Genomic DNA, 20,114 nt, shown 5'->3' with positions numbered 1-20,114 from the left:
CTGTCTGCTTGTAGCTCATCCATCTCTGCTTGTTACTAATAAAGAGGCTAATCCATTAAATATGCTCACTATCGGTTCTGTGGTCTAGCATGACTGAGTGATGCACAAAAGGTCAGGTGCAACACAATGCCAGCTACATTACTGTGTTGTGTCCACAAACGCAGCAGATGTGACTTTTTACCCACAAGAAAAAGTCCATGATGGAGTGTTTGGGAGAAGCTAACACGTTTTATCATGCGCTAATTCAGTTCAATTCAATTTATTTACTAGAGTCTAGGGTGTTTTGGCTCTGGAAAAAAAACTGAGACCACTGCAAAATTATCAGTTTCTCTGATTTTATTTGTATATGTTTGAATAAAATGGACATTGTTCTTTTATTCTATGAACTACTGACAACATGTCTCTGAAACTCCAAGCAGAAATTTAGTTTTTATTAACATAAAATGAGAAATGGTCAAAATAATCATTCCAGACCTCAAATAATGAAAAGGAAACAAGTTCATATTCATTTAGGAACAAAATGAATGTGCTTAAGACTGACATGACTCTATCATAAACATGACATAACACCTTTTAAGAATATGAAGAAGTCTTTATGAATGTTTATGACTGTTGTCACAAAGTGTCATTCAGTAAATAGTGACACTTATTTTAATACAAAGTTGCTTTAAAAGTCCATTAAAAGTGCCAATTTTGCATTAAAATTGTCATTATTTACCAAATAAATCAAAGTCTCGGTATGCTAACCCTTCTAGCCTGAACGTGTCGGTGATGACGCAGCCACATTTCCAGTACCGTAATTCCGCCACACTTTGCGCTATCTGAAAAAGTCCAACGGTTTCTGAAAGCGGAGGCGTTGCGCTTTTCATCCGATATCGAGTTATTACGGTAATTTCACTCCCGCCGTAAAAATAACTGCTACCGTGTCTCCCCGATAGTAAGACACCCCCGATTGTAAGACGTATCGGGGGCTTCGGGGGGGTCGGCTAATATAAGCCGTTCCACGGGGGTATTGCCGCCTCCCTCTCATCTAGCTGAGCGCCGCCTCCTGCCCACGTCCGCACCGTCCCCTTCTCCATACGTCACCGCGCCGTCCCCCTCTCCATACGTCACCGCGCCGTCCCCCTCTCCATACATCACCGCGCCGTCCCCCGCACTTGTCACTGCCGCCTCCTGCTTAAAATACGGTAATACAATACTGTTCAGGTTGTTAATAAATGTTAATTTTATGGTTAAAACAAAAAATTCGACAATTTTTTCCCAATATAAGACATACCCCGAAAGTAAGACATAGTGGGGCTTTTGGGGATAAAAAGAAAGTAAGACACTGTCTTACTTTCGGGGAAACACGGTAGATATTGAAAGTTCCGGTTGTTACGGATGAATTGGCTCATAGGACATTTAAAGAACTTAGTACAATTAAAATAAGAAGAAATATCCAGGTGGAGATTTGAAACGTAGTAGTCAAAGGGTTCAAAGTGACACATCAATTCAATTTAGATAACATTTTGAATGCTTGAAGCAGATTCTAGAGTTTGTATTTTTTTTTTTGTTGCATGTTTTTACTTAATGGATCTCAGCGTGATTAATAATAACTAATAAATCGTAATCGATTTGACGGTTAATCGGATCTTTAAGGTCCGTCAATGAAAATCGACGGCACTAATCCTGACTTTAATTGGAGGATATAGAAGCTCTTTAAGTCACTCGCATGCAATTTCCCTTCTCTCATTCAAACCCGCCCTCCTTCCCTCAGCAGCAGACCCATTGAGGAATCAGGCCTGTGATTCTCACATCTTGGCTGCTTACACTGAATTAACTAGCGAGCGAGCAGATGTTTGCACACATGGTCGAAATGTTTCTAAGGCTGCAAATCTGCCAGGAAACTGAGACACTCACACTTTCCAACAAGAGACAAACCAAAATAAGCTGAGAAATAGTGTAAAATACTGTACAGTAGCAGTCAATTAGCTGTTTTCTGCCAACACAAATAATACATTTGGTATCTTGACAATGTTTTCCTAGAGAATTTGTCAAGTACTGACCAGTGAGAACAATCTTTTAGCTCTTTAAGGGGATTAACTGACACGCAGACAGTGTGAGGGGTTATCGCTGAAGCAAAAATAAACTGAGAACAATGTCAAATCTCAGCTGAAATGGGACGCGACTAAAAATATTAGCCCAGTTTATGAACTCTTGCTGGAGAAACACTTTTCATGCACACCACAGAAAAAAAAAACAAAAAACAAAGAGAACCATCTTGGTTTGAGATAAATCCTCCTGTTCACATTTGATTAAATTCATTCTAAAAGGGATGAAGGACTCCTGTTTTTCTACATGAAATCTCGCCTGCATGCGTTATGATTTTCAGTTCACACTGACACAGGATTTAATTTGCTGAAGTCATTCCAGACTATTTTTATATTCAAATTCTTGCAAATTGTTTAACTAAAATAAACCACAGTAGGTCATAAATGTTTGACTAGCACCTCCTAGTGGTGGCAAGGAGCACTGAAAAGCAAAGAAGGAGTTTATTGAAATTATTTATAATCTCTGGAGTCGAGGAATAAGAGAGCCAAGCAGCTGCTTACGACACCAAAAAAATAAAAACTGTCAGATAAATTGGGTTTGCTTGGTGTGTCAGTTAGATTATGAGCTATATGTTATTATAGCCAAACTTTAATGAGGACTGAAAAACATTTTGAACTGGTTATCCATTTTAGAAACATCCTTTACTTACTATAGAATCACTTAAGCTGCAGAAACAGTTTTAATTGAGATTTTGTGATTAACTAAATTCAATGGTTGTCAGTATTTTTTTTAGGAAATAAAAATGTGAATTGTGTCATGATTGACAGTATTTATTTACTGAAGAATAGCAAATGTCTTTAAAAAATCTCAACACATAAGTAAGGCTGAATAAATAAAATGAATCTGTTTGTCTTGATGGAATAAAAAAACATTAAATACATTATCGTCATAAAATATAAATAAACTGTTGTAATTTCTGTGTTCAAATCCTCCCAAAGGCACTTTTTAAATCTTATTACTTCACTTCCTTTCAGTTTGTGATTGATGCCTCATCTTCAGGAAACTGTTTTTCCCAGCAGGAACTCTGCGTACTCTTTCCGTCGGAGCACACGATGCATTTTGAAAGTGTTGGCCGAGGTGCTTGTGTACGCCATCATCTTCCTCTGAAGCTCCTTAAACGCCCCTTCTGACACCAGCTGCACCCTCATCGGCCCGATGCTGCCTTTTATACGAAAGGACTTATACACCGCAGAGTCCTTCTGGAGACAAATGTCCAGCTGGAGGGACAGAAAGAATAGAGAATAACAGGAACTTTTACAAGAATAAGTCAGAGATGACTGGATTTCGTCTCACCTTATATCTCTGTTCTTCTGTTAGATTCCTCACTCCTTTTAGCTCTACAAACACTTGGTAATGAGGATCTGAGCCTCCTATTGAATCGCCTGTAAAGGAACAGTAAATTCAACATTCATGGAGTTTAAAAAGTTAAAACTCGAGGAATAAACCCGACAAATTTTTACCCAAGATGCCGCTCTCGGCACAAGAGTAGTCGACTAGCTGAGCTCCGGGCCACTGAGCGACGGCGTTCTTCAACGCGCCGAGGAACAACGCCTCAGAGACTTTCTCTCCTCGAACGTTGAGCATCTGACCCCGTCTGACAGGAGACGGAACAAAAAACAACAAAAAGCTCACGAATCTTTTACGCTTTGGACGACGTGACATTTGGTAGCTGAAGGACGAAGCTTTCAAACCTGTACTGAAACTCCACAATGGGACACTGGTTATGAAATCCAGAGACTTTCACAATGTCTCCGATGCGATATCTGTGACACAGAAAGAATGTCGCGTTGTAATAAACCATAACATCGTGTGATGAACTCAGAGACTACACTGCAAAAACACAAAATCTTACCAAGTTTTTTTGGCCTAGTTTCAAGTGCAAATATCTTGATACACTTGGAATAATAAAAACTAACTTAAAAACCTTTTCAGCAAGATATACGCACTTGTTTTAAGTAAATAATTTCCTAATATTAATAAATTCTGTTAAAAAATATTTTTTTATTTCAGTTTTTTTCTTAATTATTTTTTAAATTCAGTAAAAAAAAAAAGCTAAAAAAACCCAGAATTTTTAAAAACACAATAAAAAAAAAGTAACTAAAATTTAGGCATTTTAATGCCTGAAATGCAATAACAAAGTGCTCATTTATTATAAGCTTGATTATTTGTAGCAAAGGAGCAAAGAAGCTAAAAACATATTTATGCTGTTTTTAGAAAAAACACATTTTCTAACATCAACAAGTGAAAAGCTAAACTTTTTTTACTTGATTTAACATAATTAAGTAATTAATAATCGGATGGAAAAATATGTTTTGTAAATTTTTTTTACAGTATTTAAACAGGGTGAAGCTAAAACTATGTCAATTAAGGAGCTCTGGGTATAACATACTTAGAGACAAAGATTTATTTTTCATCTTAAATGCAAAATGTATAAATATTTTTGCACAATTCAGCCTTAATTACTGCTCTGACTGTATTGTTCCTTCAGCAAAATGCCTTTGTTTTAGTCTAAATATTTCAGTTAACGATTAGTCGATTACTAAATTAGTTGACAATTTTTTGAATAATCAATTTATCATAATTAATCTGATTAATCATTTCAGCAGTAATCATGATTTTTAATTTTTTTAAATAACCGTATCACAACGGACCTGAACAGGCCTGAAGCGTTGGTGATGACGAGTTCGTAGCTTTCTCCTTCCCTCACCTCCTCCATCAGCAGAGTTTGGGGGGTTTCTTCATCCAGGCTGCTTTCCGGCAGGAACTCGCAGAACATGGAGCGCGGACAAAGCAGGTAGCGTCTGTCCGGCTCCTGAGGCCACAGGTTCACCCCAATCAGACCTGCAGGGGCAGAGGAAGTGAACGCTGATTAGTATTTAGTCATTTTATTTCCCGTGAAACCTGCGAGTGTTCGTACCCTCCGCAGCGGCGTAGAAGGGTGAATAGAAAGGCACTCCTCTGCAGTAATGCTCCCTCAACATTTCTCCGTAGATCTGATTGGAGCCAGAGTCCACTGCCAGCACCAGGCTCAGGTGAGGCCACAGGCGCTTGCAAATCCCCCCAAAGCCCTCCTGGGAGTGGGCCCGCAGCTGGGCAGCCCTCTCTGCATCTGGCTTCATTAGAGCCTCCAGTCTGCTCCTCACTTTGGGCTCCAGGGTCAAGGAGGTGCTGATCGTCCCTCGCTCCACGTCCTCCACCAGCTCCTGCCAGCGCTCCTGTCAGATGAAACAGAAACACTCCTGGTTATCTGATTAATTAGTTTACTCTGATTTATAAAATGTGACTCTTTTAAAAAACAGGAATGTGAAAAAAAATTATAAAATATACTATTAGTAGAGATGATTTAATAATGACGCTTTGCAAAGTATGATCATTTCTGGTTATCTATTTATGGTAGTTTTATTCTTTGGTGAAATTTAAAGAACCGTAATTAAAATTAAATAGACAATATATTGATGAGTTAACTTTTAACAGTGGGTTTAATAGTTAAATGTTTGGATTTTACATGTCAGATTATGGTTAATATGTGGAAATATTTTAAAGTTTACACTTCTGCCAATTCCCTTGAATATGCAGAACAAAAGTTGACATTATGATTTATGATGAAAGTTTTTGTTTTGCACATATTCAAAAAGTAAAACAAAGTTACTCTGAAAACAAAGTGCTGCAACAAAGAAATCAAGATTACAGGATTCTGCAAGTCACATAAAATCTAATGAAACACTTTGACATTTGTGGCTGTAACATGACAAAAAGTGGAAAAGAAACCGTAAGAATGATTAGTTGAGCAAATGTAGCTCAACAGAGAGTTTCATTTCTGACATGCACCTGAAGAGCAGTGAAAGCATAGAAGACCGTAGAGGCAAAGTTGGACTCCAACGTTCCCACACTGGGATCTTTCAGCGCAAACAGTAGGTGCAGGTATAAAGTGTCCTTTTCACTGGGAACCTGACAAGAAAAAGAACATTTTCATGAAATAAATAAAAAATCAAGAAAATGAGTCTGATTTTGTGACTGTACCTCAAAGGCAGGTGCTGGAGTCGTATAGAGGTTGAGGATGTGGCGGGACGAGGCGGGTGTGGAGGAATTCGGTCCGATAGGAATTCCTGCCTCTGATTGGCGAAATGTGGGAGTGTAGAAGAATTTGGTGGTGCGCTGAAGGCTGTCGGACTCAGGGAAAGCCTGCCGCATGGCTTCTAAGCAGACAGTCACCCCCTGATACAAACCAACATTTCTTATTACATGCAAAAGACAGGATGGCACCAGAAAAAGAGGTGAAGTTGAAGCTGCCTGACCTGCAGGAAGAAGTCTGTGTTTGTGTCCTTGGTGCTGAGCAACATGGCGCTCGGTCCCGACGTCCCAGAGGTCATGGCCAGAATCACCGGCTTCTCAGCAATTATTACCTTCTCTTCTCCAGCTGCAACGCGTTGGATAAACTCCCGGTAGTCGCCGTACGTGGTGATGGGGTGACAGGCTCGGAAACCAGCAGCGTCTAATAATAAGGCCCCGGAGGTACGGTGTTCAGCTTAATGAAAACAATTCATGTCTCAACGTTTTCAAGCAGGAATGTCTACATTTTCCAGATTATGACAGGCAGCACTTACTGGAAGCAGAAAGGAGAACATTGTTTTATTTCTTTTCTTCTTTTTTTTTCTTAAATAAAATCTGAAAGTGCTGAATGATGAGGTTCAAGCATTACTTCAGATTGTAATTGGATCTGTCACAGAGGGGATGTTGTTGTTCTGGGAGGCGCACAGCGACAGTTTTCCACTACACAGCATTTTGAAAAATGTGCAAAAAGTTTAAATGACGCCACATCTGATTAGAGCTCCTGCTTCGACATGTTTGCCCATTAGATGACTTATGGCAAACCACCAAAGGTCTTCTTATGGCCAAACTTTTGGAGGACTAACAGTCCCTCTGTTGACAGATTCTCCCTCCTGAGCTCAGTTATGCCCAGCCTGTCATAACCGTGCTTTGGTAGATTTGCAGACATTCAGATCACATTCAGTGGTCAGTCCTTGGTGAGATAATCAAAGCTTGGGATGTTGTTTTATAATGCCTTAAACTTATCCACAGCTTAATCCCTGACATGTCTGTTGAATCATGTCTGGAAAGGATTTTACTGACGGGTATCAGGGTAAAGGGGATTGAATGAAAAAGTATGCCACTCTTTTTTCATTCTGTGTTGATTAAACCCCAATAAAATACTATAAAGTTTGTGGTTGCAACATTATAGAAGGTGGTTTGATTTAAAAGGGTATGAATACTGTCAAATCACTGTAAACACAGCTTATGTAGTCCATGCTGTAACGTTACATCACCTCTGTTTACAACAACTCCTTCCATAAACTACATGTATAACACCCCGAGGCTCTCTAATAAGTCATTTTTCTGTCTTTACCTTCAATAGAGCGGAAGTCATACTTTCTTCCATAGAAAGTGTCCGCGTTTTTCCGGAGTCTCTTCAGCAGAGTCTCCTCCTGGACCTGCTTCACCTTGAGCGTATCGGCTTCTAGTTTCTTTCGCTGCCGCCTGCCAAGCCAGCCCACAGCTTTCACAGCCACATATTGGCTCAACAGACTGCCCAACGTCCGCTTACCACCCTTCACCTTCGAGCTAATGTCCCTCCAAAGCAGCGCCATCCCGGCCAAAGAGAGGACACCGACGGCAGTGGGTAGAGGGGGCGGCATGGCTGCAAGAAACACCGAGGAGTTACACACGAAAAACTGGAAAACGGGAGGTGGACGTGACAGCAGGGAGCGCTGTTGGTTTAATTTAGGTCTCTTTTCAGTTTAGGAGAAAACTGCTTTAGTTTCGAGGATGGTAACTGACTTTAGCATCTTTTCACATATTCACCAAACATCATTTATTCAGGTAACTCACCCAGCGTTTGCCCGTTAACGGCGACAGCTACGGAGAAAACTGCAAAACAAAGCGAAATTGCGACGCCAATCCACGAGCAACCCATTTCTGTCCAACAAAATAATCGGATTCTCCTATTTTTAATTAAAATAAACGAAAACAACGTTCAGTCTACATTTGTTTGCAGGAGGTGTGGGCTTTTGCTTCAACTTTATTATCAGTGTTAAAGTCTTCCGTGTTTGCCTGATGTTTGTGTCCCTGATTGGTTAACCTCTCAGTGACGTAACTCAGTTTGTCACTCACAGCCAATCAGAAGTAACAACAGGGCCTAAAAATGAACGCGATGGCGCAGCGTACATGTGCTGTTATTTGGTTTATAGCGCTAACCGGATGAACAGATTCGCATTATATCAAGCTATAACTTATATTTAGTTATAATAATTATATCGTTATAGCCATTTATAGTAGTTATATTCTAGTGATTTAGAAAGAGACAAATATGAACCCCTATTTAGCAGCTACTTTATATAAGTTACTATTCGTTTTAAAAAAAAAACGAATCTCTAAATTCTCTAAATTGTAGGCAGTTTATCAACTGCTATTGTGGAAATTTTACATTGATTTCACGTTGCCATCGGATGTATTCATCGTGTTCTGAAATCCAAAGATTATGTGTAGAAGGAGGTAAAAAAAAAATGATGTCAGAAGTGGGATTCGAACCCACGCCTCCAGGAGAGACTGCGACCTGAACGCAGCGCCTTAGACCGCTCGGCCATCCTGACAGATGTGCCGTCGGTTGGAAACAAAAACTCTTCAATATCTTTATGAGCAGCCAGAAGTTCATGAGTAGTGAGTGTACGCGAATACCACGCCGAATTTTGCGAGTATTTATCACGCTATGTTAGAAATCAGTAGAGATAAAGACTGACAACATAAAAGCCTAGGTTCCACCGAGATTTGAACTCGGATCCCTGGATTCAGAGTGCTAACCATTACACCATGGAACCCTGCCTCTAACTGCTGTAATAGAAACTTTTCTGGTAAAAAGTAACCGTTAGTCCGTCTTTATGATATAGATCGTCTCCAACATTGTGGTGAGACGTGTAGATTTGTCCACATTTTTAAGTGATATTTTCCCATTAAACGGGGTGTATGGCAAGCTGTTAGCAGTTGCTCAATGAACGACACTGACAAAGACAAACTTTAATGTCAAAAAAAAGTTCTACTGCCTTGAACTTGTGGTGGACTTTTCCAAAATGGCAAGATCGTCTGCTTCACTCAGCGTTAAGATTAATTCCTTAATGTACAGTATCATGCAATCGTGAGTAACGTTATGAATGAAAACAGTTGATGTCAGAAGTGGGATTCGAACCCACGCCTCCAGGAGAGACTGCGACCTGAACGCAGCGCCTTAGACCGCTCGGCCATCCTGACTACATACCAAAAGGTTGCACGCCCCTCCCCCTGATCCGCAGCACCAAAAATTAACTGTAAACAATTGATATATGTATTTAATTGTATTCAAATTTTCAATGAACTGTATATATATATTATTTTTTTTCGTTCTATGGTCTTTCTTGGGAGTTCCTGAAAGTTTGGGGGTTCTAAGCAGTAACATTATAAACTTTAATTATATCCAATAACTCAATTAAAACATCGTAGATTAATTTCTCCCCAAGTGAAGTGACGTTTCTAAGCTTTTATTTTTGATCATTTTCAGCTTGCAGCTAATGACGATACATTATATTAAAAAGGTTTTAATGCAAGATGTGGGCAGAATGAAATATGTTTAATACCTGCTTACAGATTATTTTCAAAAAGTACTTTTAATTTGAGAAATTAACCTTATCGAAATTAATACTTTATTAAATTTGACTTATGTGGAGCAGATTAACTGAATACAAATGCACACCATACTTTTCAGATTTTTATTTATCGAAATATTTTCCTTTCACCTCAATTACTTCTAATTCATGTTGGTGTATCACATAAAATCACACTATGCATAAAAAGATTGTGGTTGTAGCAGCATGGGAAAAAAATGTGCAAAAGTTCACAGGGGATAAATACTTTAGCAAAACACAAGTTTTCCAGAATCAACACTTACTGTGGTGATTCTGCAGAAACTAAGAATGGAAACATAACACTAGCATTATGTAGCGTTTACATTTTACAATAAAATTAAGTTTGCTTTACTGTAACAAGCAGCACAATGGCCTGTTTAAAGAATGCTTAATTTAAACCGATGTGAGATCAGCATAACAGCATAAGCATGATAATAACCTCACAGTAAAAATGCTGGTGTTGAATTAACACCCAAAAGTGTCTATATGTGTCCAAGTCAGCTGGTGTTAAAGTCAACAATACAGAGTCACATTAACATTACAACGGTGTTAGTGTTAAAATATATTAAAAGTAACAACAGTGTAGTGTTGATCACAAAACATAATGTGGTGTTAAAAAGTAAATAATTGACCCCACAAAGTGTCAATATCAATCAAATCCAGTGGAAAATATTCAAAACAATACACAGAAATGGAAAGTTTAACTTTTCTTAAACCTATTTCAGTTTTATAGACCAATGTTAATTTAACAAAAAAATGGGTGTCGATCTTTTAACACTTTCAAAAGTGTTACTTTAACACCAGCTGACTTGGACACATATAGACACTTTTGGGTGTTAATTCAACACCAGCATTTTTATTGTGCTCCAAGTGATGCTGAGCATACCTGCAGATTATTTTAAACACATATTTTGGTTTCATTCTCAATGCAGGGCTGCACAGTGGCGCAGTTGGTAGAGCTGTTGCCTTGCAGCAAGAAGGTTCTGGGTTCGATTCCCGGTCTTTCTGCATGGAGTTTGCATGTTCTCATGTTCTCCCTGTGCATAGTGGGTTTTCTCTGGGTACTCCGGTTTCCTCCCACAGTCCAAAAACATGACTGTCAGGTTAATTGGCCTCTCCAAATTGTCCCTAGGTGTGTGTGTGCATGGTTGTGTGTCTCTGTGTTGCCTGGCGACCTGTCCAGGTGACCCCGCCCCTCACCCGGAATGTTTGCTGGAGAGGCACCAGCAACCCTCCTGACCCCACTGAGGGACAAGGGTGCAAGAAAATGGATGGATTCTCAATGCAAATTTGTAGAAAACTGAATATTTTGTTGATTTTTTTTCACTATGTTGTGCATCATTGTAATCTTCTTGTCCTGAGCTGCAGAACATGCGACGAACTCCCCTTGCTTTACTGTGAATCAAAAGAGTGAGAGGCTTCACCCACTCTTTTGCACAAAACCTGAACACCAGAAGAAAACAGAGATGCATTTAAAGTAGGACCAACATAGATCATCCTGAAAGAAAGGACTGAGTTTTGCTCACCTGTTTCATTTCCATGGTCACAGCTAATGAGCAAAGACAATTTCCAGTTACATGATGCACACAATAACATGACACACACACACACACGATGTAAGTCATTTCTTTGTTGTTGATTGTAACACACACCTGCCCAGGTGGAAGATGGGAGCTGTAAAGGCCCGTCAACAGACGCACCGTATAAGAACTCAGCAAGCCAGGTCACTTCTGCTGGGTCATCGACAAAAGCCTCTTCAGATTCAACCTCTGCCATGAGGGTTAAAACAAAGCTAACTTTATTTTAAGACAAAAAAAGGGTGAAAACTGAAGAACAGATTTCAGCAAGCAACTTTAAAAACAAGAATTTTGTTCAAATTCATTGTGGATTTCCTTTAAAGTTGACCGACTATGCCTCTTGAATAGGTTAGGATATGAGCTATATTAAAAAAAACAAAAAACAAACATGTTTGTTGGAGCTATTTATTCTTTATTTTCTTTATCCATTTGAATGTTGTTAGTTTATTCTTAAATGTATATTTTTTGTATTATTTACAGAACTTATTTGTAGGTTAATAATTGTGGATTTTATTTATCTTTTGTTTTATTATTTTTTCTTATTTTTCTAAGCAAACAGGAAGTGAGGTGGGTTGGTCCACTTTCTATAAGTGTAGGGGGGCCTGGTAAAGGACCAGCAGGCATTTGGGTTTGGGGCCTATGGTTTTTACCAGTGCAAGAGAGGTAGAAGGAAAGTTGATCTCTGTAATTGTTTTTCTTGCAAAGATGTGAAGAAATAAATGATGAAGAACAACTTACACGTTTGGATATTGAACTTTCTTTGCCTGCGTTAAAGAAACTTGAACCCAGTGCCTTAGTGGCTTAATGGATGTTTGGTTTGACAAACAATCGCCACTACAATGTTCATTACATTTTTTTTTAGACAAAATCATTTTTAGATAAGGACATTTAAGGCTACTTAGTTCTGCCTATTGACCCTTTGCATCTACGTCACTTAATCATTCCAGGCGCCATGACGGAGGTCGGAGGTAAAGGATGGGAGTATTGAACAGAGCAACTGAAAATGTTCTCCAAAGTTGTTTTTGGCAGTTTATTTGTGGCTTCTACTTGTTTGAGTCGAGCTAGTTGGTCTCTGAATGTAGCACACATGGTTGGAGGTCGTAAAGTTTGAAACAGCTAGCTTAGAAGCTGACCCAAACCTGCGCCCTCCTGATGTGTTGATCAAATTACCAACTTTGCTTGAATTCACAGCACTTAATATACATCAGTATATTAAGTGCTGTAATGGGAAAAAACATTTCCCATTACGCCTGAGCAGCATTAAAAACGTACAAAAGAGGAGATGCTAACCAGTTTTTTCCCATACATGCTAGGCTACATGACGGTGCAGTATTGTCTCAATGGTTAGACGCGTACCTTCTCCATAATGAAATGTTTGATATCTTTTTAATCATACTTGCATATAAAGTACATGAACGTTAATCTTCTTGTCTTGTAAAAGTTGTTCGCTGAAAATCCGCGGTTACACCCAGAGCTGTCAGTCTCATTATGATTGGCAGATTTTATCCATCGCCGCCGTAACTTTCCTCATTAAAAAGTTAGAAAAAAAGATGACAAGTTTGGTTTGTTTCCTTGTCTGTTGATGGAGCCGACCGCGCAGCACCCTGTGACCATTTTTAAAGTGAAATCAACTAAATAGAAGCGATATTATGTAGAGATGTGCCGATCAGGTTTTTTCCTGCCGATACCGATCACCGATACCGATCACCGATACCGATCACCGATACCGATAACATAATGATTTATTTATTTTTTCATCATAAGCACTACCGGTTACATTATGTGGAAAAAGGAACCATGAATTCCCCTTAATTTAGACAAAAACTTGTTTTTAATAACTTTTTCCAAGAAGAAAACTAAACAAAACAGGCATTGTGCAAATTGTACTACTATCAGTAAAACTATCTTTAACAGACTGATAACATATGGAGGCTCTGAAGAGGCTAAATGATGCAAAGAGCCAAAATAAAACCTCAACATTGCTAAAAGATTCAAGTATAAAACTTAACATTCAAAGGCAAATACAGGATCCATTACAATAAACAATCCAGAGTTACTGAATCAAAACTTCCTGTTAGCATGGCGGCTAGCTGATTACTGCTAGTTCTGAGTGGCTGTTTCTGACTGAGCGGAGTAATTATGCAGAGCAGGGAGGAGATCGATTATTTTTTTAGAGATTATCTGTCTCATGTTAGGACAGCGAAAGTTTTAATACGTATGTAAAATGTATTTTTTTAGGTTAGATGCTGCAGCTTTAAGCAGAGGTTCGGTGTGAGAGTCACTACCAGGTGGAGCAGAAGCGGCGCTTCGTCTGTGAAATATTACTACCTGTAGCGTAGCAGCGGTTCAACAGCGAGAGCAGAACCAGCGTCTTACATCGCAGCTCGAAGACTTAAATAATGTTGCGGTTATTTGTTTAGCTTTCTGACCGTCATGCTAATCCGGGTGAGTGTTTGAAGCTGTGCGCTGCTTTACCTGCTATCTGATCCTCCATATGTCTTTTTTACTGCAGTGAGCCTCGATGTAGCCAAACTCCGTCAAGTATGGCATTGTTTTTATGTCATATTAGTTTTGTCGTGTTGATGCAGTTTGACCTGCTTCAATTTTCCGCCGCAACACACAAACGTCCCCATTCACTCAGTGCGTTATAGTTCAACATCGCTTAGGATTTGTTGCTGCACGTTTGCGCAGTGAAAAGGAAAGAGGAGACCAGCTGCACAGGCAGGCTGAGAAATGAGATGCAGGTGATCGGTTTGTGTGATCGGCAACAAGAGGCAATGATCGGCGATCACCAATCCTGCACTTTTTCACGGAAATCGGCCGATTATGATCGGTGGCCGATCGATCGGCACAACTCTGATATTAGGTGTATAAGTGACTGTTTTTTAACCCTCCTATTATGTTCGTTTCTGATGTACAGCAATAATGTTTGTGGGTCAATTTGACCCGGGGAGAGTTTTATTATGCAATAGTGTCAGGAACCAAAAAATTCCTCCAAAACATTTTTTTTATCTGATTATTAACTCTAATATTAACCATCTCAATCAAAATTTGTGCAATTATGTTTTTTATTTCTCAGAAATTAAGGATTAATGACGACAACTTACTCAATTACTCATTTGGACATAAAAAATGAGTAATTGGAGGGCTTTAAAGGAGCGCATTGGTTGCTTTGAACGCCCGTCATGGCGGAGTGGGCGGAGTTCTGAAGAGCTTGACGTGACGTGCATCGGCTCGATACTTTATTCTGTATTATTAGGTTGCTAGGTAACGGGCTGGGCTTGGCTGGGGTTGCTAGGTAACGGGCTGGGCTTGGCTGGGGTTGCTAGGTGAGGGGCCTGCTGATTTGTGACGATACATTCTGGAGCTTTTTGAAACCGCTCACCTAAAACCATTAACGTACGGCCAAAAAACAGCCGGGTGTTTGTTTTTAAGGGCTTAGGCTGATTAGACTGATTTTAGAAGCAGTAGAAACTCAAATGTAAGTTTATAGAAATGGGCAAAATGTGAATTTTGCAAAATGGGTCCCTTCCTTTGAGTCAAAAGTATTCACACAAGCTTAAATATATACATACATCCTACTTCCCCACCTCCAAAAAGTGGATTATATATCAATAACCTTGACCATGTTTCAAATTCAAGAAAAACGACATTAAATTAAAACTTGAGAAAACCTTAAAACAAATAAATTCACAAATTCATGCTAACAATGACAAAAGAAAGACCCGTATGACCTGATAGAGGGCTTTGCTCCTCCTCCGCTCCGCCTTTGGTCCAGGTTGTGTCCGTCTCCATGTTGCTGCAATCTGACACCGATGCAGTGAGGCTGGAACATTGGAGTCTCTGTCTTAAATGTGTCATGTCACAGATATAAGCCTCTCTGTGGAGCCGAAGGGCTGAGACACAGAGAGCCAAACGCAGAAAATCAGGACATTTAAACCGATCTAAATGCACAATTTGGGGAAAAAGTTTGAGCTGAAACTAAATCTGCTGACCTTGCATGTCTTCCAGCTGCTGGATGTAACCAGCTGCATCCTTGCTGGTCATGTAGAAGCGATGGCTGTCGCTCAGGTGTTTCAAAATGTGCTCTGAGTGGAAAGCTGAGTGGGTGTAATACACCAGCTTTGAGTCGACTGCAGCTATTTCAAACCTGCTGCCCTGCAGAGGAAAGATGAAGAGCGAGTAAAGAGGAAGAGCTTCTGTTGTGTGAAATTACGTCTGAATTCTGTTAGTGGAGGAAATAAAAACGACCTGGAAAGTAAACCGGTCGATCTCTGACCAGGTAAAAGCAGACAGTACACGCTTCTTCCCTTCCACCTCCTTTAAAAAAAATAAAAATAAAGTAATAAAGACGACAGAGAGTGCAGAAGGGAAACGCTGACGCTCATCATTTATTTGTATGTCGTATTTGTTATTGCTTCTTTATTGTGGGAGTAATCACGCATCACACTGTTTTATTGAATTTAAAATGAGACGTACAGGCTTAAATAAATGCATGTGTCCCCTTTAATGTTTCACTGAATTTGTTAATATGACCTTCATGCTCATAATAGATGTATGTAATCTTCATAGATGACGCACCTGGTAGATATAGACTCCGTCCAGCGCCACGCCGAGAAGGATCGAACTTCTCAGCTCCTCCTTCCCCTGCAGTTTTAAGAAGTTCAAATAACACAAACGGGTTCAGGTAACCAATTCATGGCCAGCATGTTCTAATGAACGACAGAAGAATCACAAAGACAGACGAAGCAAACAACGCAGCTTGCGAAAGGAAAACCGAAAGCTCGGCTCAGAAGGCGACCGCTTGCATATGAAGTTTTTAATGGCTGCAAGTCTTTGCTGGAGGTGCTGCTAAAGTCTGACCTGCTTCATCCTGTAGAAAGTCAGCGCTGCGTCCTGCAGGCTGCTGGCCTCCTTTATGAACTGCAGGATGGCCCGGCTGCGTGGCGTCCCTCTCAGCTCACCGTGCAACACTGGGCTGTGTTGGAGAAGGAAGTTTCTCCCTCTGTGATTTATTAGCTGAAACACAAATGACATCAGTGAAAAATCAAAATACATGCGTGCAGTCTAATGGAGTATTGCTAATTGATAAAACATTTTCCTCCGCAGGGTGGCTGGGCTCTCCCTTAGAGATAGGGTGAGAAGCTCGGTCATCCGGGAGGGACTCAGAGTAGAGCCGCTGCTCCTCCACATCGAGAGGAGCCAGTTGAGGCTCGGGCATCTGGTCAGGATGCCTCCTGGACGCCTCCCTGGTGAGGAGTTCCGGGCACGTCCCACCGGGAGGAGGCCTCGGGGAAGACCCAGGACACGCTGGAGGGATTATGTCTCTCGGCTGGCCTGGGAACGCCTTGGGATTCCCCCGGAGGAGCTGGAAGAAGTGGCTGGGGAGAGGGAAGTCTGGGCCTCCCTTCTGAAGCTGCTGCCCCCGCGACCCGACCCCGGATAAGAGGAAGAAAATGGATGGATGGATGGATGGATAAAACATTTTCTGCGCTCATTTATAGGTTATTTATTTATTTGTTTATATCTAGTCATTTTGAACGTATCACTCTTAGGTATATACTGTATGTATTTTACAAACTTTGTATTTATTACCTAAGTTGGAGTAGCTTTTAACAAATGAGAAATTTACCCTATTCGATTTTATTCTATTAAGCTAAAATAGGTAAAGATATGGCCTACAAATAAGTTCTCTGATTTTTTTTATTTTAATTGATGTTTTCCCAGTTTTTTTCTTTAAAAAAGTGACAGAGGATGTAATTAAAACTGTTTTTTATTTCAATCATTCCTTCTATGATTAAAAAAAGAAAATAAAAGACGGTAATTCTTTGGAAACAAATTCTGGTGAAAAAAATCCAGATTTTTTTCCAAAAATGTAATCTTCCAAAACAGAAAATCCGATTAATCGGTAAAAATCAATTTATCGCCTGTCCTCATCTCAAAATTACATCTTTAGAGGTGGTGAAAAAGCAGAATAAACATCAAATAACATGTAAACTTTGTGGCGGTCAACCAGTTTTTCCCTTTTTTTAAAAAATCTGGAGTTATTTATTTGTTTGTTACCCAAGGTGGAAAGTAATCTTCTGGCAGAAAGTATCGCATCCTCTCCTTTTTCTCATGTCCTCCCTCGTCTTCAGCTCCTTCTCGACGTTCCAGATCTCCGACTTCAGCCTGAAGCGCTGAAGCTGCCAGCTGGAAGAGCAGAGCTTCCTGCTGGTGGCTCTGGGATTGCAGCACTTTCTGCCTCAGCTCCCAGTAGTAAAGCTGCTGCACCTTGCTGCTCCTGGAAAGGGATGAGAGAGAAAACGTTCTGCCTTGTTGACGAGAGCATCAAACGAAAAAACAACAAAAAAAACGTGAGCAGGAGTGAGGGGGATCCAGACTTACAATATCAGGAGACCGTTTTCCAAATAAAACTTCACTCTGAGAAATACGATGAATGGAACCTGGAAGTGCAGGATGAATAATTCAGCTTCCTCATTTAAGATGTCAGGAGAAATATTCCATGAATTATACAGAGAGAAACTAACCTTTAGGGAGTTCCTGCTCCATGTTTTACCAAAATATTTCCTCAGCTTTTGTTCCAAATCCAGAAAAAGATATTCGTTATCTTGGTTTGTAAGTTAGAAGAGGAGAAACAGGGAGAGTTCATGCACAACCTCCTCGGCGTTCCAGAGTGAATGAAGTGAAAACATTCCTTCCTGAAACTCCCGCACTTACCTCTGAGAAGAGCCAGAGCAAACACTTGGAGGTCGCCGACGCCGAGGGAACGCAGCACCGTTTTCATCACTTCCTGGCCTCTGGCTCGCATCTGGGAGTCAAGGAAAACAAGAAAAGCTCAATTAAAACACTTACACAATGGGTTTTTATTAAATGTTAACAGTAGATATGTTGCTGTATTTGCATCTATCCATCCATCCATTTTCTTCCTCTTATCCGGGGGCAGCAGCTTCAGAAGGGAGGCCCAGACTTCCCTCTCCAGCCACTTCTTCCAGCTCCTCCAGGAACCCCAAGGCGTTCCCAGGCCATAGAGAGACATCGTCCCTCCAGCGTGTCCTGGGTCTTCCCTCCTCCCTGTGGGACATGAACTCCTCACCAGGGAGGCGTCCAGGAGGCATCCTGACCAGATGCCCGAGCCTCAACTGGCTCCTCTCGACGTGGAGGAGCAGCGGCTCTACTCTGAGTCCCTCCCGGATGACCGAGCTTCTCTCTCTAAGGGAGAGCCCAGCCACCCAGCGGAGGAAACCCATTTCGGCCGCTTGTACCCGTGATCTCGTTCTTTCGGTCATGACCCAAAGCTCATGACCATAGATGAGGGTGGGAACGTAGATCGACCGGTAAATCGAGAGCTTCGCTTTTTGGCTCAGCTCTCTCTTCACCACGACGGACCGGTACAGCGCCCGCTTCACGGCAGACGCTGCCCCAATCCGCCTGTCGATCTCCCGTTCCCTTCTTCCCTCATTCGTGAACAAGATCCCCAGATACTTAAACTCCTCCACTTGAGGCAGGACGACCCCCCTGACCCGGAGAAGGCACTCTACCCTTTTCCGACTCAAGACCATGGCCTCGGATTTGGAGGCACTGAGCCTCATCCCGGCCGCGAACCGTTCCAGTGAGAGCTGGAGCCAACAGGACCACATCATCCGCAAGCTGCATTTGCAACCAAATGTAAAACTGTGTGCAACATGAAACGTAAATGTTTAAAACCATTTTCATGTAATGTAAACGGTGTAAGAAGAGCCGTCTTACCCTGACAGAGAAATCCAGATGCTGTTTGTTGGGCAGAAGAACGCAGATCTGTCTCGTTTGTTTTGTCCTCATCATCACAAAAACCTCAGCAGGTCTCAGTCCGCCTTAAATCCTCCTTTTCTCTTCCCACCGAACTTGGTCCGGCCTCCTCGGCCTTTATTACAAAATGACAGCAGCACCAGAAGACTGCAGACCTCACTGAAAAAACATGACATCCTCCCAAATAGTTTTGGTCCAGTTTCTAGAGCAAATATCTTTGTACACTTGAAATAAGACAAAACTAGCTTACGAGTAACTTTTCAGAGAGATTAGATATCTTGTTCAAAGTTAATAATTCCTTAATATTGATTAAAAAACACAAAAACAACAAAAACCACATTATGTCACTTATAGCAAGGGAGAAACGTCTTCTATCTGCTAGTGGAACCACTTCTTTTATATCAGTATTAAGGAATTATTGATAAAACATCAATATCCTCTTAAAGATAATAATAAATGTTTCCAGAGGTCATCAAAGGTCAACCAGACCAACTGTCTCTACCACACACATATTTACAAAATCAAACAAATTTGGTGTTTAGAAAAATGCTTACTACACAAAACATTTAATTTACATTAATTTTGTTTGATTTTGTTAATGTGGTGGGAATCTCTGGTGAAGCTTTTCTCTTTTTTATCTTAAAAACGATGATGGAACAAACTAGGGATGCACAATATCAGATTTTTGATCGATATTCCGATACACTAAAACTCATTTCGTCGATACCCGATAATACCGGTATTTTTTGCCCCCTACACCTACTTACTGAAACTGGAAGACTTTCTCTACTGTCCATTTATCCTTGTCCATTATCTTTGTCCATTTATCCTGCTACCAAATGCTAAAAAAGAGGCTAAAAAAGATGCAACACTTTCAACTTGGATTATGTTTTAATGTTAAATGAATTCATGACAATGAAAACACTCAAACTTCTCACATCTGCATCAT

The 20,114-nt window shown here is 40.5% G+C and overlaps 2 protein-coding genes and 2 non-coding genes across 5 annotated transcripts; all 4 read right to left on the bottom strand.

Moving 5' to 3' along the window:
- Positions 1-318: 318 nt before the first annotated feature.
- ghdc (GH3 domain containing) lies at positions 319-8,214 on the bottom strand. Its single transcript, XM_008436625.3, has 11 exons — positions 7,978-8,214; positions 7,496-7,786; positions 6,387-6,583; positions 6,112-6,306; positions 5,920-6,039; positions 5,009-5,306; positions 4,743-4,932; positions 3,783-3,854; positions 3,552-3,685; positions 3,385-3,473; positions 319-3,308 (listed from the first exon to the last, which is right to left on the bottom strand). Exons 1-11 carry the CDS (start codon positions 8,060-8,062, stop codon positions 3,087-3,089), a joined length of 1,893 nt encoding a protein of 630 aa, XP_008434847.2. The 5' UTR covers positions 8,063-8,214; the 3' UTR covers positions 319-3,086.
- A 441-nt stretch (positions 8,215-8,655) lies between these two features.
- trnal-cag (transfer RNA leucine (anticodon CAG)) lies at positions 8,656-8,738 on the bottom strand. The gene has a single exon. It is a non-coding gene; the product is annotated as a tRNA-Leu (tRNA).
- Positions 8,739-9,307: 569 nt separating this feature from the next.
- On the bottom strand, positions 9,308-9,390 carry trnal-cag (transfer RNA leucine (anticodon CAG)). The gene has a single exon. It is a non-coding gene; the product is annotated as a tRNA-Leu (tRNA).
- A 480-nt stretch (positions 9,391-9,870) lies between these two features.
- On the bottom strand, positions 9,871-19,724 carry LOC103481253 (FERM domain-containing protein 6). 2 transcript variants are annotated; one of them, XM_017310755.2, is made up of 13 exons: positions 19,127-19,722; positions 18,098-18,188; positions 17,908-17,987; positions 17,765-17,823; positions 17,441-17,660; positions 16,241-16,396; positions 15,959-16,024; positions 15,629-15,697; positions 15,373-15,535; positions 15,112-15,273; positions 11,453-11,569; positions 11,327-11,349; positions 9,871-11,243 (listed from the first exon to the last, which is right to left on the bottom strand). In XM_017310755.2, the coding sequence occupies exons 1-13, from the start codon at positions 19,199-19,201 to the stop codon at positions 11,193-11,195; spliced, it is 1,332 nt and encodes a 443-aa protein (XP_017166244.2). In that variant the 5' UTR covers positions 19,202-19,722; the 3' UTR covers positions 9,871-11,192. The 2 variants fall into 2 exon arrangements, with proteins under 2 accessions (XP_017166244.2, XP_081456795.1); XM_081600669.1 differs by having other exon boundaries at positions 17,765-17,987; positions 19,127-19,724.
- Positions 19,725-20,114: the final 390 nt, after the last annotated feature.

Source organism: Poecilia reticulata, chromosome 19 (assembly GCF_904066995.2).
Source record: "Poecilia reticulata chromosome 19, P_reticulata-male-v2, whole genome shotgun sequence".
Lineage (NCBI taxonomy): Eukaryota > Metazoa > Chordata > Actinopteri > Cyprinodontiformes > Poeciliidae > Poecilia > Poecilia reticulata.
This window is presented reverse-complemented; position numbering and strand designations above follow the sequence as displayed.

Excerpts from the sequence above, each read along its gene's own strand:
- LOC103481253 (XM_081600669.1), bottom strand. The coding sequence starts at position 19,201 with ATGATGAGGACAAAACAAACGAGACAGATCTGCGTTCTTCTGCCCAAC. Across the intron at positions 16,397-17,440 it reads AAGATTACTTTCCACCTTGG|CTAATAAATCACAGAGGGAG; the intron begins GTAACAAACAAA and ends TTTGTGTTTCAG. Across the intron at positions 15,536-15,628 it reads TCGACCGGTTTACTTTCCAG|GGCAGCAGGTTTGAAATAGC; the intron begins GTCGTTTTTATT and ends TTTCCTCTGCAG.
- ghdc (XM_008436625.3), bottom strand. The coding sequence starts at position 8,062 with ATGGGTTGCTCGTGGATTGGCGTCGCAATTTCGCTTTGTTTTGCAGTT. Across the intron at positions 6,584-7,495 it reads TGACTTCCGCTCTATTGAAG|ACGCTGCTGGTTTCCGAGCC; the intron begins GTAAAGACAGAA and ends CCTTATTATTAG. Across the intron at positions 6,040-6,111 it reads CTCCAGCACCTGCCTTTGAG|GTTCCCAGTGAAAAGGACAC; the intron begins GTACAGTCACAA and ends TTTTCTTGTCAG.